This window comes from Argentina silus, assembly GCF_951799395.1.
Source record: "Argentina silus genome assembly, chromosome: 12".
NCBI lineage: Eukaryota > Metazoa > Chordata > Actinopteri > Argentiniformes > Argentinidae > Argentina > Argentina silus.
Genome location: NC_139666.1, coordinates 16,561,674 through 16,579,173, shown reverse-complemented (window position 1 = coordinate 16,579,173; position 17,500 = coordinate 16,561,674). Strand labels below are relative to the sequence as shown.

General features: G+C 44.1%; 1 protein-coding gene across 2 annotated transcripts in view; it reads right to left on the bottom strand.

Annotated features, from left to right (window-relative positions):
* The window catches only part of fgf14 (fibroblast growth factor 14), a gene marked incomplete at both ends in the record, with an annotated part of 96,824 nt that overhangs the window by 10,559 nt on the left and 68,765 nt on the right, over positions 1–17,500 (bottom strand). For both annotated transcript variants that reach the window (XM_083681679.1, XM_083681678.1), the window contains one exon: positions 15,473–15,576. In XM_083681679.1, coding sequence (XP_083537805.1) covers positions 15,473–15,576 — 104 coding nt within the window. The remainder of the gene's footprint in view (positions 1–15,472; positions 15,577–17,500) is intronic.

Sequence of the window (17,500 nt, the reverse complement as noted above, 5' to 3'; positions counted from 1 at the left end):
AACATGTGTATTGCGTTAATGTGTTGATAAGACTATACAGTTCAATATTCTGTATAATAATATTCAATATTCTTTTAATTGTGTATTCATTCTGGGCCTTTTTTTTTTCTTTTTAGATTGGTCCATCCACTTGCCATTCAGATCCTCCCTCAGCCTCATTCTTCCCACCCTACTGTTTCATTTCCACATGAGCCGAGCACCTCAGGCTACCAGAAACTCCACTGCAGCTCAAGAGCATTGAGAGGGATGCCATGGTACAGTAAAACCTCCCCAGTATCCATCACAATAGGACTAGCTCAACCACATACTAGAGTTATCCATCACAATAGGACTAGCTCAACCACATACTAGAGTTATCCATCACAATAGGACTAACTCAACCACATACTAGAGTTATCCATCACAATAGGACTAACTCAACCACATACTAGAGTTATCCATCACAATAGGACTAACTCAACCACATACTAGAGTTATCCATCACAATAGGACTAACTCAACCACATACTAGAGTTATCCATCACAATAGGACTAACTCAACCACATACTAGAGTTATCCATCACAATAGGACTAACTCAGTACTAGAGTTATCTATCACAATAGGACTAACACAGCTACATACTACACAGCTACATGGGACTAACTCAGACACATACTAGAGTTATCCATCTCAATGGGACATACAGATTATCTAAATAAACATAGGGACATAGCCACAACATGAAATAGTGCAAAGTCTTACTATTTCAATAATAAATCATTCAAGTATCATTCGATCATTCAAACAGAGATCTGAGAGTTCATTTCCTCTATTTCCTTCAGACTGTGGCGTTATAGACTGCAGGCAGGCTGCTGGAGGACAGGGCTGATAAATGATTCAACAGAGAGACAGACACAGAGCACACTGCCAAACCACCAGGGTCAAAGTTCAGAGTGCAAGGGTCAACTGAGGCTGCCACACACTGAGACTGCGATGCAGCGGGATGGGGAATTATCTTTTAAGATGCTAAAGAACGTAGTCCAGTACGGTATCACAGAAGAAATAAAACAAGGACAATTTCATTTCATGTTTATGGCAACAAATGTCATGATCATATTTCTCATTTCTTTTGAAATCAAACAGACCATGACATATCCACAACAAAGCTTGCAATTTGCACGCCCCTACGTTCTGGCCACTCATAGGCGCACAGGACTTTTATCAGGGGTTTCAAACAGATCCTGTATCTATAAACTAAGCCCAGTGTGTGTCAGACACTGCCCACTGCTCTGGTGTTGATCTGTAAATTGGGGCCAGATTGGTGTCAAGAGACACAGATCTCTGCTAGATTGGCCAGTCATCTCTCGTCAGGGGGGAAGCCGTCTGCTCTCTCTAACAAGCTGACAAACTCATCTCAAACAGGATTCGGCAGCACAGCCGTGGCCGCCTCACGCACACACACACACACACACACACACACACACACACACACACACACACACACACAAACACACAACAGTGCACATACACACAAAATTGACACATACACATTCGCATCACACTGTCTATCAGATTTTTGTCTATCCAGAGAGAGTTGGACAGTTTGTAGAATCAAATTCTCCCCAGAGAATTGTTGGGATAGAGTACAACTGATAGTGTGTATCCAGACAATCGAGTGAGAGAGAGAGAGAGAGGTACTGTAAGTAGAGCAGTGTTTTTTTTTATGTCTCCTCCAATGACTCAGGGTTCTCCTACACACTGGGATTCCTGTGTAGTGATGGGTATGTTTGTGTGTGTGTGTGTGTGTGTGTGTGTGTGTGTGTGCAATAGAGAGAGAGAGAGAGAGAGAGAGAGAGAGAGAGAGAGAGAGAGAGAGAGAGAGAGAGAGAGAGAGAGAGAGAGAATTCTCAGTGTCCCAGTTTCTGCTGCAAAGACAAAGTGTAACGGCTTTCCCTATACATTCTCTCTTTTGGGCATTGTCTCTCTCTCTCTCTCTCTCTCTCTCTCTAACCTCTCTCCCACTCTGTCTCTTTCCCCCCCCCCCCTCTCTCTCTTTCTTTCTCCCCTTTCTCCATTCATCTAGCACTGACCTAAAATAACTCAACTTTACAGAACAAACTTTGTGCAAACAGTCAAGTCTGATGACTTAAGACAGAACAAACAAATCCAGAACAGGATGATGCAAAGTCTGTGTCATCTCTATAACTCTAACACGGGGCGTATTTAGCTCTGTTTCCTAAAACTGTAGTTGTTATCTGTGCAGGGAATCTAAGTTCCCTTGGAGTTTGGTTGGCCAACCGTTAAGGCTCTTGGGCTTTACCATTCCTACTCAGTCAAGTGTGAACGAACCTGACAAAGAAAGTTAGCGCAAGAGCACATTCAGATGAAAACACTGGACAGTTTTGACTATGTATACAGAGAAGTATACAAATAACTTTAATCTTACTTAACAAGCGATAACCAAATGTGTGTCTGACAAAAACTGGAGCGAAAAATTGGAGGGAGAGGAAGAGAGAGAGGGAGAGGGAGAGGGAGAGAAGCCACAGAGAGAGCAAGCAAGAGAGAGAGACCTCACCAAACTTGACGATGAGAGACTTTGATGTCACAGGCAATAAGCATATCTGGGAGCTGAAAATAAGGCCTATGATAGGTGAGGGATATACAGTGGTCAACTGAGGCTGCTGAATAGGGATGTACAGTCAACATATACAGCATGTGATATAACCAGCGAAATCTGTGTCGACATATTGTGAAAAATGGACCAGATTTTCCCAGATAGCCTCCAGATAACAGAGCATCTGATAGGCCAGCTTTGTCCTTCTCCTCTGAAGCACAGAGCCATTTCTCACTGTTCCTCCTCGTGCTCCTCAGGAAGCCCAGTGTCCCCTCTCAAAGGACGAGAGCAGTGCTTGCTGGGACATAATTCAGCACCATGTTCATTCTCTTCAGGATAACTGTACTACTAGATTTAAATGGATAACTCTATGATGTGCAAGGGCGTATTTGTGTGAATGCCAAGCTTGTGTTATTAATAAACAAGACAAATTAATGGAAGCGTGACCCAATACTCTTAATCATCAATCTCAAAAATGCACCCTCTGATTGGAAAGCCTCACAGCTTTGTGATCCATCATGTTTAAGGATAAGATTCCACTGTATAATCTTTTATACAGATTGTTGCTATTTTTGTATTTGAGCTGGTGTGTTCATGGATAATTTTAGAATCACAAATGAACCCTAGTTTTTTTTTTAAAATGTAAGACTAAGGACATGCAAACTTGATCCTCTGTTTAACAGATTTAATTTTCAGAAAAATGAGGTGAGCAAGCGGGAAAAAAACAAAAAACTAAACAACAAAGTGTCAAAGAGGAGCGAATGTATGAATATCCAGCTTCCATGGATAAACATCAAAAATATGAGAAATATTATGCTACATTCCAAAATTTGAAAATGCTGCTCGGCCATGTTTGACCTAAAACCTACAAAGCATATTCATTTGTAGCCTAATGATTATATAACTATGACGATGCAACGATGCATTAACAATATTAATAATCATTTATAATCTTTTTTTTTCTTCTTTTTTTTAAAAATTGCAGCTGTGTCTGCAGACGTAAGTCTGAGTCATATGGGTCATAACCTAATGGCATAGGATACAAACCGTTTATAAATAAATCAGATAGGGTGGAATCTAACTCAAGATCTGTGCGCCTAACTCTGACATGCGTAAAACTTGCATAAAACTTGACGCGAATGGGACATTTGTGTGATGGCATGCAGGCATGCTGACAGAGGGGACTGTATCACACACTGTCATTGGAGTACATGACGGACAATTGTGGTGGAAGTCTAGGATTTACCACTCTGTACTTTAGCTCTTCTGAGGTAAGAATCAAGAAACAAGTCCTGAGTAGCCACAATATCTGAGTCCGGTATTTATTGCTTGCAAACAAGAGACAAGAGCGTAACAGCAGCCCAGCGTAGAACCGGGGGTCCGTTCAGCACAAGTCTAAAGAGACAATGATCAGGTTCGTCTTTTATACAGTTTAAACATAATACAGGCGCCGCCAAGTCTATCGGCTGATGGGCCTGTGCTTACGTGAGAAAGGGCGGGAGAGAATGAACAATGGTGAGACTCTCTTACTGATCAATCAGTGCTTTCTTACTGCTTAATCGCTGTTCAACATTTCACACCTATCGGCAGGATGCGCCTGTCCCCCCATTATTGCTCTCTCTGAGATCCCTCAGAGATCACCGCTGTTCATATGGTAAATCATACAGTGGTTCTCAGAACAATGGCTATAGAACCTTAGAGGTGTGGCAAGAGAAAATGTAATCACAGTAGTTACACAAGTTTATCAGTCATATGAAAGTGTATAACCTGAAAATAGTTCTATGAATGTATTTTCCATAACACAAGGCACAAGTAATACCATTGGCTGGACAATCTGGTCCTTATGCATGCTCATCATCACATGCTACTGAATGGGACTTTCTGAATGGTCCATTGCCCCGCTGTGACTAAAGGAGACCTTGTGAATATGAACAGCCAAATACATCAGTGTCAGCTGCAGAAAAATCAAACGCTGGCTGCATACCAACAGTCGAATGAGCTTGTGTCTCTTCTCCTTCATCTGCACTGAGCTGAACAGGTGAAGGTAAACCCCCCAGTAGGCGTCCACCATGTTTCTCCATACTGCATATCCTGTTTTTTTCCAGGGGAATCCCAAACAGTCTCAAAACTATCCTGATGGGGATAAAACAAGGCATGGATATAGCTGGAAGACAGAGCCAGTCAGCTAGAAACCCAACCAGTCAGCCAACCAGTCAGTGAGTTAGCCAGCCAGCCAGCAAGCCTGATAACCAGTCAACCAGTCAGTTGGGTAGACTAAGAGGAGAGTCACTTATGGATGCACACAGCAGCCATCAGCAGAGCGGAGATACAGAGATACACTGACACACACACACACACACACGCACGCACGCAGGCAGGCACACACACACACACACACACACACACACACACACACACACACACACAACACAGCCCTGTAATGAACAACTGCACGGAGAGAGATAGGTTATCTCATGTCTGATCTGGACATGATATGAGAAATGTCACTGCGTATGCTGAAGTCACAGCATCAGATTGTCTGAATGTGGATGGATGCTCTATTGCAGAGTCCCTGTGTTCTTTTCGGGATAATCGCTGTTATCAAAATGCCCAGACAGACTCTGTGGTGAGATTTTCTTATCAATAACTTGACAGCATTCTCTGCCGATTAAATCAATAAAGACTTTAGTTCGGTTGGATTTTGATTAATTCCTCAAGCATTTAGTCTTCATAAAAAAACGTAGTTAAAAATTATTCTGTCTGAGCCTAGTTATCAGCATACAAACGTTGGTCCTGGAGACAATAGGTTGTCGTGTTGTTCGAAGCACACTGCCATTGATCATTTTAGTGCTGGTCTGGAACAAAAGCCTGACCCCCATATGGATGTCCAGGACCAGAGCTGGAGACCAGTGGTGTAGAGGACTTCACTGGGCTGCAGTGGACATGCTTTATACTAGAGGAGGATCACTGTGACCTGGATTTAAAACTGCTGAAATTAAACTGCTGCCTGTTTTTATATGAGAGGCATAAAAGTGTAACCTTCCTCGTCTGAATCAGCACCTTACTGCCCTGCCTGCATGTCCTCTCTCTCCCTCTCTCTCTCTCTCTCCTTCTTCCCCCCCCCTCTCTCTCCCTCTCTCTCTCTCTCTCTATTTCTCTCAATTTCTGTGTGTGTGTGTGTGTGTGTGTGTGTGTGTGTGTGCATTTGTGTGTGTGTGTGTGTGTGTGTGTGTGTGTGTGTGTAGGTTGTGGAAATGGAAAGCCCTGTGTCATTTCCTATCCCACCCTGTAAATGAGGTGAGGAGAGTGGCAGGGTCTGTCTTCGCTAAGGGCAATAGAAGTGTGTGTGGGTGTGTGGTGTGTGTACAGTATATACAGCAATGCCTCCTGACCCACTGGTTGTCCAGGTCAAGCTTCAGTGTAACATAAATAAACCCACCAGACAACATGATAACATCTACTGTGGTTTATACATTATTCCTACCAGAAGAAAATATGTTGTGTATAGAGAAACCGCATGTCTTTGACTAATACAGAATAACAAGAGTCTTTTGTGCTACTGAATACTACACACTTTTAACAGATCTTCATGATGTGACAATGAATACATACAGTGTTGTCTGACTCGCAGATCCAGCGTTACTCCATCAGTTGAAATGAGTTGCATGGATTTAAAATGTACTAGCACAAGGATTGTGAATGCACACAAGCACCCACGCAAAAACAAAGACACACAAACACACAAACACGCGTGCACACAAGCACACACTGTACACCTCGGGAGCTGTTGTGTCGACGAGCCCTCAGGTTGGAGAGAGACAAAGTCAGAGAACGAGGCTTAGGAAGATTGAAGCAAATTAATTTGAATGATTCACAACCTTTCTGTAAGAGCTCTCTCTCTTTGTCTCTCTGTCTCTCTGTCTCTCTCTCTCTCTCTCTCTCTCTCTCTCTCTCTCTCTCCCTCCCTATTGATTTTTACAACTGCAGGGGTGAAACTTGATAAAATGTTACTTTCATTTCATGGGGGGAATTAGAAAAGGCACAGAGGAATTGTTGTGGAGGAGAGCAGAGGAGAGGAGATGACAGGGGTTGTGCTCACTGCAGGCTGGGCCAACGCTGTGGGGTGTTTCTGTCACACCAAAGACCCCCATATTTCACATCAACAACCCACACACTGAGCCCACTGAGGGGGAACAGCCGGAGCCCAGATTGAACCAGCAGCCCTTCAGGTACAGGGCAAGCACACCGCCTGTGCCATAGAGGTCTAGACCACTTACGCTATCAATACACCTCAAGAATACAGATGTTACAGTATGCTTTGTTTTTTTGCTACAGCTTGTGTTGTACTGTTAAATCACTGGGCTATCATACAATGCCAGCAATCCTCTTGACATGAAGACTCCCTGAAAGCATGTATCTGCAACATGGCGGATTACATTTCAGTCTGACTAGTTATAGACATGAAAGTCAACAGATCCACTTAGAGAGAGTGCTAGGCAGAAAGTGTGCCAGTGATACACAGCCAATAGCTATTTGAATGCTCGCTTCATGAGGACTACTTCCAAACCCTTGTCCCAATGCTACTAATTTACACATTACATTTCACTTGAGGCAACAAGCACAAGTACACCATTTGTATTTGCATGGTGCTTGACATTTACACACTGGCAAAGCAATTAGGCCAGCATTAGGGTCATTACTACTGAGAGCTTGCTGGATGAGTCTGCTCTGATAGCTACCACAATGTGTATTCAAGGGGAAACGACAACCATGGCATATGCACTCATACACACTGAGATATGAGGGCATGGATAGAAACACAAACACACACACACACACACACACACACACACACACACACACACACACACACACACACACACACACATACATACACACACACACACACACACACACACACACACACACACACACACACAGGCATGGACACACACACACTCGAGCAAATTATATATTTTCTAAAATGTTGAGCAAAACAGTGGCTTAAGGAGCTGAGAGAGCTCTCGTGTCTGGCTCAACTCCAGAGACACTGGTCTAGACATTGAGTCCCCTAGTGTACGGCCCAGCTATGTCATAACCAACTCACACGGTTAGAGAATACATTTCTGAGCAATATAAAAAAGCCTTTCCCGGAGAAATCTAATTTCCAAATAAATACATATCATCAGTATACAACGACCAAATTGCAAATAGCACTTTTAGATTCTCTGTCAATACACTGGATAACAATCAGCTTAACCATGCTACCCTCTCCAATCAGGGCAGGTGAGATAGGAGAGGTCACAGGTGACAGGTGAGCGTGTCAGGAAATACCAAACCCTGACCTCATTACACATGACACCTAACCTCTCAGAATGGGATGCATACCTGTACGGCCTGAGTGGAAAGACAGAAAATGTCACTGCCTTTATGGATGATGAACAGTTCAAGTCTGCACATTGGAGCTTTCAAGGCATAGCTCACCCCAGAGTCAATGTTGGCCAACATTATTGGACCCCAAAAGTAGTATGTGCACTTGTTTTGTGTGTGAATTATGGGAATATGTACGTCAATGTTGTACTGTCTCTATGCACACCTACTTTACAGGAGGATGCATGTGTCTGCATGCTTTCACTTCTTCTGATCCAGCTCACCAACTAATCATGAAGATTAGATCAGTTGTGTGTACCTGCTGGCCTGGAACAAAAGCCTGCACACACTGCAGCTCTCCCGGACCAGGAGTGAAGACCACAACTCCCAGCCCACATCGCCATAACTCACCCAGTAATGATCAGGAGGACCAGGACGTAGATACGGTATTGGCAGACAGTCTATGGAACCAAACTAAATTGATTAGGGGCTCCCTTATGGAAATAAGTCTCCCTAAAGATTGTCCTTCAAAGGTAATCATACAGAGGAGATGGGATCGATAATCTATCCACTTGTATGAGGTGCTGTGGCTCTAATGCAGTGTGAAGCAGACATGCTCGGGGATGGATGAGCCTATCAGAGGAGAACACCAGACCAGTCATGTGTGAAGAACGACCGGTAGATTCAATGGGGCCTCACAAAATGGAATCCCATCTCTGAAGAGAAATGTGTGAATAAATGTTTGCCTTTCTTTCTAATAATAGCAGCAGAGCACATACAATACATCACTTAGAAATGGCCCATATTCGAGATGAGATAGTGTTCTGTTGAAGCATGTATGATATGACACAGAATGATGTTCCTCCTGTACATAATTGTGCACCTCAATGGTAGGCTATTGGTTTGGTTGGATCATTTACAGCATGTGCGTGTTACAGTGGAGGCTGGTGGAGGTAGATATCGGAGGACGGCCTCATTGTAATGCTTGGAATGGAATGAGGAATGGTATCAAGCATGTGTGAAACACTCCACCTCCACCAGCCTAATCTGGTGTGTTACTTCCAATGGCTACTCCTATGCGCCATACCGTAGGGCCTGTGGTTGGAAAAAGGCAGTGGACTAGTGGACTAAGGTTGTCTGCTACAGTGATTATATTGGCATTAGTGGGGCTTTCCCCTCGCAGACACACCTAAGGGCCCCCCTCCCCCCTCCCCCCTCCTCCTTCTTCCCCCTGATCAATACTCTGTTCTCTCCAGACTCCTGCACTTTCATTATCTGTCACCGCCACATAATTGATGGCTCTCCGGCTTCCATAGGGTCTCAGCTAATTAATATGTGTATTTATTTACCAATCCATTTTCATAAAGCTGCAGGAGGAAGTCTCTCAGGTGGATGTGGCTCAGGGAGAGCCCCGGGGGACGTATCGAAGGGTGGGCGATGGGCTCCACCATCGATGGGCCGTCCGCTGGGATCAATAGCCCCCGATGCTGACCTACAGAACCCAGCCAACCGATTGGATCCCAAGGACAACATGGCTAGTGGCCATACACAAACCAGGGGTTGGGGGTCAATACCATTGAATTTAGATGGATTCGTAAACAGAATTGGCATTTGTGTCCTGTTGGTGTAACAGGGCCCAAAAATCATGTACAGTAGGTTTGACTTACAATACAAAACCCTGCAGTTATATTAATATGACTACAGGGGCCAGAACAAACGCTCTTAACATCAGAAATCTGACACTCTACATATGGAGATAATAACACCACATGGTCGCTCATCTGCAGTCTTTGCACGTATCCCCACCACTCTCTGCTCTATCCATCACATAATATTCCTCTTAGCCCAGTCTCTCTCTCTCTCTCTCTCTCTCTCTCTCTCTCTCTCTCTCTCTCTCTCTCTCTCTCTCTCTCTCTCTCTCTCCCCCCCACCTCTCTCTCTCTCTCTCTCTCTCTCTCTGCTGCTTTGCTGTACATCATAAATAAGTGTCTTGTAAACCAGTGGCTCAGAAAACAGCTGCCACACATGTTTCCCCTATGCTGTAATTACCTTCAATAATATAGGCATGACAGAGGAATGTGGGGGAGATGTGAAATTAATAGAGCTTAAGCTGTTGACCCGGGGAGAAATAGAGGACAGATCACCTGGTGGTGTATGTAAGAGTTATAGTTCACAGAGAAATCGTTTCCCCCGTGGTAAAGCAAAACATAACAGTCCAGAGACTAGAAGCTATCAGGGGACCACCCTAGCTGATTTATGATTGAGATTGACTGCAGCTGGGATTCCCACATTCAAGACCGTTCCGAGAAATGACATTATTATATCTACATGAATACACGCCAATGTACAAGTAACCTTCCAAATTCTACTTAGGCACACAGCCAGTAACAACGACACCGTAATAATCATTTCATTAAATAACACTCCATCATCTGTCAGAAAATCTCTTTTTTCATTTGCAACTCTTTTAAGAGCATGCCAGTGACAGAGTGTTTCTGAGTCATAGTGTGTGCTGCCAGGTCAGTCACTGTCTGTCTGTCTGTCTGTCTGTCTGTCTGTTGTTAATAATGACAGTACCATAGCATGGCGGGGGATCAGAGTCTATTCTTAGCTCCTCTTGGCCCAGGCTAGTGGTTAGCTGATGAGTACTTCCGACCTTGTTGTTCATTAATGCATGAAGCCCTCCCCACACCACACTCCCCCCTCTGCCCAGCACCCCCCCCCCCCCCCCCCCCACCACCCCCACCCATCTCAACCTGCCCCCAAACAGGCCCTTATGACCGCGGACCTGCCTGACACTGGCACTACATTAGAGAGAGGAGAGTGCAGCTCTTTGGAAATAATGAGGCTCCCCTAACAAGTCTGTGTCTCGCTGTCCTCTGCAGCAGGAATTTCGCTGAGTAATTAACTATCCTACCTGGGAAAGTGCCGGAACATGAGGATTTAATGACCTATAGCTCCTATATGTCCCCTTCACCTCTGGGTGACATGCAAGTGTGTGAGAACATGGGCAGTGAGATGGTTTCCTTTAACTGCCCCCACACTAATGTTCTATTATCTCATGACGATCATAGATAAAGTCCATAAGATCACTAGTCATTATAACCAGTTATTGTGTTTTGGTGGTCATGATAGGTTACAGTCCATTGTCTACTACTGTTTGGTTTAATAGGCATCCTACTGTATGCATAGATCTACTGTGAATAAGAACCATCAACACCAATAAACCACATTCACACAAAGCCATCTGTTGGGTAAGACTGCATAACCACCTAGAGACACACACGCAGACACGCACACACGCACACACACACTCACGCACACGCACACGCACACACACACACACACACACACACACACACACACACACACACACACACATACACACACACACACACACACACACCATCAGCTGTGTGAGAACTGTGCTACTAGTGCCAGACTGTGAAGGAAGGAATGCTACAACTCCTCTCATCATCATCATCATCATCATCAACAACAACTCTATTTACATAGTTAGAAGTACTCTTTCACTACAATATTTGCATTCCATTTTACATAATGCAGTCTGGCTACTGCCTCTTGTACTTTTCTTTGTAGAATCCTAGAGAGCTTGTCTAGATCCAGACTGCCATACAGGATCCTGGTCAAGTTCAGTAAGGTCATACTGTATGTTTCTGTCCGAGTGTAGACCCACACTAAAGGTGCTGGGTCAGAGGAGAAGAAGCGGCAAAAATGTCTGATCATATCTAAAGGTGGATAAGGTAAAGGACGCTTTTAAATACCCATCTTTCACTATGACATTTTTTTAATAGGTCTTTTTAGTATCAGGTGTAGTTTAGGGGGTCTTTAAAGAGCTTCTGCAGACAGCTGGAGATACCCTGACTGCCATAGCTTCTGCATAAATGCCATGAAACAGTAGTAAAATGAAACGGAGGGAAGAAAAGGATATCCAAGGGAGTGTGACTTAATGGGGAGAAGTTGGAGAGCAGCGTGAAGCAGATAGAAGAAGAGAGGCATGATGAATAGGAAATATCAAACACCCAAAGCACCAGGGACTCTTGGCTTCTGCATCCTCGAAAGAATCACTCTGTTTCACGCCACTGACTCCTGGATAAGCTGCTGCTGCCTTCTCTTCCTCCCTGTGCACTCTTCCTTCTCCTCTTATGTATTGATGCCATGTGAGTGTGCCAGGGGAGGCTGGCGAAGGTAGAAACAGGAAGACGGGCTCATTGTAATGGACGGCCAATCCACGTTTGTTTGATCCCATTCCTCATTCCATTCCATGCATTACTGCAATGAGCTCATCCTCTGATTTCTGTCTCACCCAGCTTCCCTCGGTGTGCCATACATCAGCAATCTCCAACATTTCATTTAAACCAAAACAGGTCTCTTCCATTGTCCCTGTTTAGAAGCAGAAAGATTCGGTCTTCAGAAGCAAGGCTAAACCCTCCACTGTGCTCTATGAGATCGCTCTTCTCAAGGATTTATTTTCTGAAGGGTCACTCAATTGATATGGCAAGTCCATTTGTCAATCATGAAAGGTAGCACTAACAAGTGCGTGGGGCCAGATAAAGGAATAACCCTGCAGGGACTCATAAGTGATTTGAAGGATAGGGAATAGCTCTAAAGAAAGCCGGCATGCCATGAAATGCCTAACCTTTACACTGGAGATGATATGAATTAGCCAATGGTAAAATGGAAACACCAACAACATCAGCAGCTGCTTGCATTCGCTAACGTGAACATTTCACTAGGAGTAATACAACTAAAACAACGCAGCAATTCCTGAGCCAGGTTATAAGAGTCTTTGGGAGGAAATGTTTTATGTTGTTTAAATTACCCCGGTTTGCTGCATAAACAGCTCTATTACAGTTATCTGGAGACTAGCAAAACTCCCTTTCATCCTTGTCTCCGTTTACAAGCGCGTGAGGAGTAAAGAAACCCCCTTGTCTTATTATTATTCCAGAGAAATCTCTCATCCCAGGAACAACGAGAGGAGAAATTAGTCCGCGTTTATTGGCCTAGATACAAAAGGACTAGATTGAAAAGGGGAGAGATGATTGAACTCTCCTTTATTCTGTGGTGAGTCCTTTATGCCAGGCTGCACAGTCACTCAGATGGTATCTCAGTCACTCGTAGTGCCTTGCAATGCCACGGCGTCCTCACACAAAAGAATATGATGCACAACCAGGGGCGTTGAATGGGCTCCCCATCTACCTCCACTCCCTCTTTTATTCATCTTTTATATTGAAAAATGGAATTCTGCTCATTATCAAAGTATGTGATCACAGTAGCTGCCGGTATTTGATTATTTTTTTTCAGTGAAAGAGTAACAATTGATCATATACCACAGGTTCATGAATCTGAAGTCAGATAAAGCGTAAAGAGCCTCACTAAAGATTTTTTCTTTTTTTTTTACAGCCTTGCTAGACCTTAAAAAGGACACTTTTCCGATAGGAGCAGTGTGTTGTTGCAGCATTTCCACGTACCTTCAGTAACCCTGTTCCCCTTTCCCTCTATTTAAGCACAATCTCCAAAGCATTCCCGGGGATTGTAAGTGCACTGTAATCAAATACACCTAATGGATAGAAAAGGTCGACCATGAGCTCAGGGAACGCAGTAATGGTACGAATGGATGTGCTCTTCTTTCAGAGGAGGACGAGAGAGAGCGAGAGAGAGAGAGAGAGAGAGAGAGGAGGAGGAGGAGGAAGAGGAAGAGAGAGACGGAGGAGGATGAAGAGGTGTGATTCTGCGGGCTGCCATTACCAGAGTAATTCACACAGGGGAGCACAGTGAGACCTGCCAGGGAGTGGGTGGGTGGATCGCTGAGGCCTGATCACAAACCCCATTAGTACAGAAATAAGCTGCAAATTGAGCTGTGGAGCTTTGTGAATGGGAGGAGTGGGACCGGAGCGGCTGGGTCAAACTGTTCACTGCGGACCGGATGGCTCCACTCTGACCCTGCCATAAGAGGGCCACTCTGGGACAGTCACCCCTGTTTACCACGGGGCCAGTGGCATGCTTCCCTCCATTCTCTCCTTAGTGGGCAGATGGATGTTCATGTTTTGAGCTAAAATTCATATCACAGAGAGAGAGCGAGAGAGAGAGAGAGAGAGGCAGAGAGTGGTATCAGTGTCATTCATTTCATGGGTTTAGCCAAGCGGTGATGAAGTCTTGTAGAATTCCATCAGAATTCCTGTATATATATATATATATATATACCACGGGAATCCCGGTGTCTCTATCCTGCTTAATGGATGAGAGGGAGAGGGAATGAGAATTCCTGGTTCTGGTTGGTGCTCCATGTGGAGTGGGAAGACATGAGAGGGATTTGAGACAGTGATCCTGATGGATATTCTGGTTAGAATGTTAATCATGCTGACGGATAGAGCCAAGTGGGAGGTGGAGGAGGAGAAGGAGGGGAGAGGAGGGGAGAGGTTGGGGATGGTGTCTATCTGTTCCTGGGCGACGTGGTATCTCCTCCATGCCTGCCTGCCCCCGCCAGTTTATTTTACAGAGAACAAGTCAATAAGAACCGCTACACTTCACAAGTTAAGCCTTGCTCTCCACCGCTGCTGTATGCTCAACTGACCAAGAGCCAGAGAGAGGAGAGGGGGGAAAAGAACTGTTCAAGCTACAGAACACAATATAGAAAATGGTGCCTTTCACTTGTGTCATTCTCAGCATAAAATTGATTGCTTTTTAAATGTTATTTACCAACACTTTAGATCTCTATATTGAGGAGCTAAGACTTTATTATGTAACACATCATTGTTAGTCTGGTCATACCATGATGGCCTGCTCATCAAATCCATCGTCCCATTTGATAGCGTCTACTGTATATATTAGATTTTTCCTGATTTCCCGATTTGCTGACTGTTTTCCCTGATGAAATGAGAACACCGCGTTGAATTGGTTATGGAGGGATTTGATGTGATGAATATACATCTATATGCATGAAGCAGTTTTTAATGGGATTTCTCACCTTCCCTGCAACACAATTAGCCCCCAGTAAAGGCAGTAAATACTCTAAGTATGCTTGGCTCCCTGCACTATTAATAAGTGTTAGCTCCGATGCCTTAATACGCAGAGACGGTTGACATCTTCCCTTTGGAATAAAGATATTAAATGGATGCATGTGTATGATTAAAGTGAATGACATCACAAAATATGTACATGTTTCCAAATATGATATATAAACATACAACTTTGGCTTGAATAAATCATACGACTTGATGGTCTTGGTTAGGCATCTTACTGTAGATGGGTACATGTATTTTGTGTTGACTGTACTGTGGTTGAACAGTTTATGTCTTGTCCTGGTGTCATGGTTGCATGTAAAAGATGTAAAGCAGCTCCCACACAAAACCATACAGTTATAGAAAATAATAGAATAGAACAGAATAGAACAGAATAGAATAGAATAGAATAGAACAGAACAGAACAGAATAGAATAGAATAGAATAGAATAGAATAGAATAGAATAGAATAGAATAGCACTTACTGATGTGTACAGATGGCCCTCCCCGTTCATGGCGATGTATAACCCTGTCTTCACGGACTGAATCGCAACAACTCTGAGGCCCACAGGAATGAGGTTGAACAAAGCTGAAAGACAGAGAGATGGAATGATAGGGGACAGACAGACCGAGAAGTATTATCAAACATGTCAAACAAACAATTAAAGGTGCAGTAGGCAACTTTCCACAAATAATGTGCTATTATAGTTTGGTAAAATTGTCATTACACGCAGTTAGCTATAAGTATGTCAGCTTCTATGACTGCCCCTTGCTTTGTAGGCTGGCTTGGCAAGCAGTTCTCCAGACAATCAGGCTAGCTTGGCAAGCCAGTTCTCCAACCAATCAGGCGAGCTTGGCAAGCCATTTCTCCAACCAATCAAGCGAGCTTGGCAAGCCAGTTCTCCAACCAATCGGGCCAGAATAGCAAGCCATTTCTCCAGCCAATCGGGCCAGCATAACAAGCCAGTTCTCTGATGCGGTAGAGCTGAAAACTGGAATGAAATGCAGTGCTCACATGCGTGATTGCCAGGGGGTGGGCACACCTCCTCGCCTGATTGGCTGGAGCGGGAGGGCACTCATAGATTTTTGAGAGCGATTTTTGCAGATCAATGAGCGGTGAGCGATGGGCAGATCTTCTCCAAGAAAATGTTTCATACTGATGACAGTGTATAATGATAATTACACCAAACTAAAATAAAAAAAATCTTTGTAGAAAGTTGTCTACTGCAGCTTTAACCATTAGCTACATATTAGGTGCAATGGCTTAATTGCACATTTATGAAGATGAATTATGTCCAAATAAGCTCTAAAATTGTTTGTTAGGGCTAAATCATGAGAGAAAAAGGGGAATACTGGCAGTGCCTATATAAATAATTCACCATTCCCTTAAATGTGTTTAGATGTCTTAATCGTTTGCAGATTTACCAGATGAGTTAAAGACAGTGCCAAACTGTATGTTTTTATGATTTATGAAATGGCACAACAGTGCAGTTATGAAGATTAATTATAGCATAATTCAAAGTGTGTGGGCAGAGCTGTTGAACGTGGCTAGCTTAGCATGGCCTGGGCTGCAGCTAGCTACCTGAGATGTAACAGGCCTGTAATTGGGGCCACCAGTGGTGCGTGGCAGATTTAATAGCTTCTTTGTTGCTGTAGCACACACTTTGGGCCTGTTGGTAATGGCTATTGTTTGTAGTGGTGAGAAATAACAGGCCAGCCCTGGCTGTGACACTAACTGCGTGTGTATGGCTGATTTAAATGCACAGGGCAATGAACTCTCCTGACCCCTGAGGTAATTGGTATTGGAGTGCTTGTATTGTAGCTGGACTGAGGGATGAGAAAGACATGGGTGCTGGGTTCTGGAGGCACTGGACCAATGTGATGTGGAGGCTGCCTGGCTGATACTACAGTAGTCTTGTGGGTGCAATCAACACAACAGAATATACATATTTTGTTAAATGTCACTCAAATCCAACCATATTATCGACTGTGTGTGTGTGTGCGTGCGTGCGTGCGTGCGTGCGTGCGTGCGTGCGTGCGTGCGTGCGTGCGTGCGTGCGTGCGTGCGTGCGTGCGTGCGTGCGTGCGTGCGTGCGTGCGTGCGTGCGTGTGTACATTGTATGAATATGTGATGTTCATGGCTGGCTGTGCTGTATACACAACAGTGTGTATCTGCCTATAGGAAGTGACATGTGTCATTTCTGCTCGTAGTGACAGTGACACCGAGCCAACGAAGAGTGTCAAGCTGGTGTTAGCACCGAACACTAAAATCAAATGAACCAGCTAGCCTGGAGCGCTACGAAAGCGGTGCCAGAATGGACTAATAATACCCTCCTCTCTCTATCTAGCCTACTGTTTCCTGGTCCACTTTCGCTCTCTGAGAGAAGGAACCATCCACATTCTATGACTGTAATTTCTGATAATTCTGTCCAAATAAGCTCTAAAATTGTTTGTTAGAGCTAAACCATGTGAGAACGGGGGAATATTAGCTGTGCCTACTCTATATAAACAAT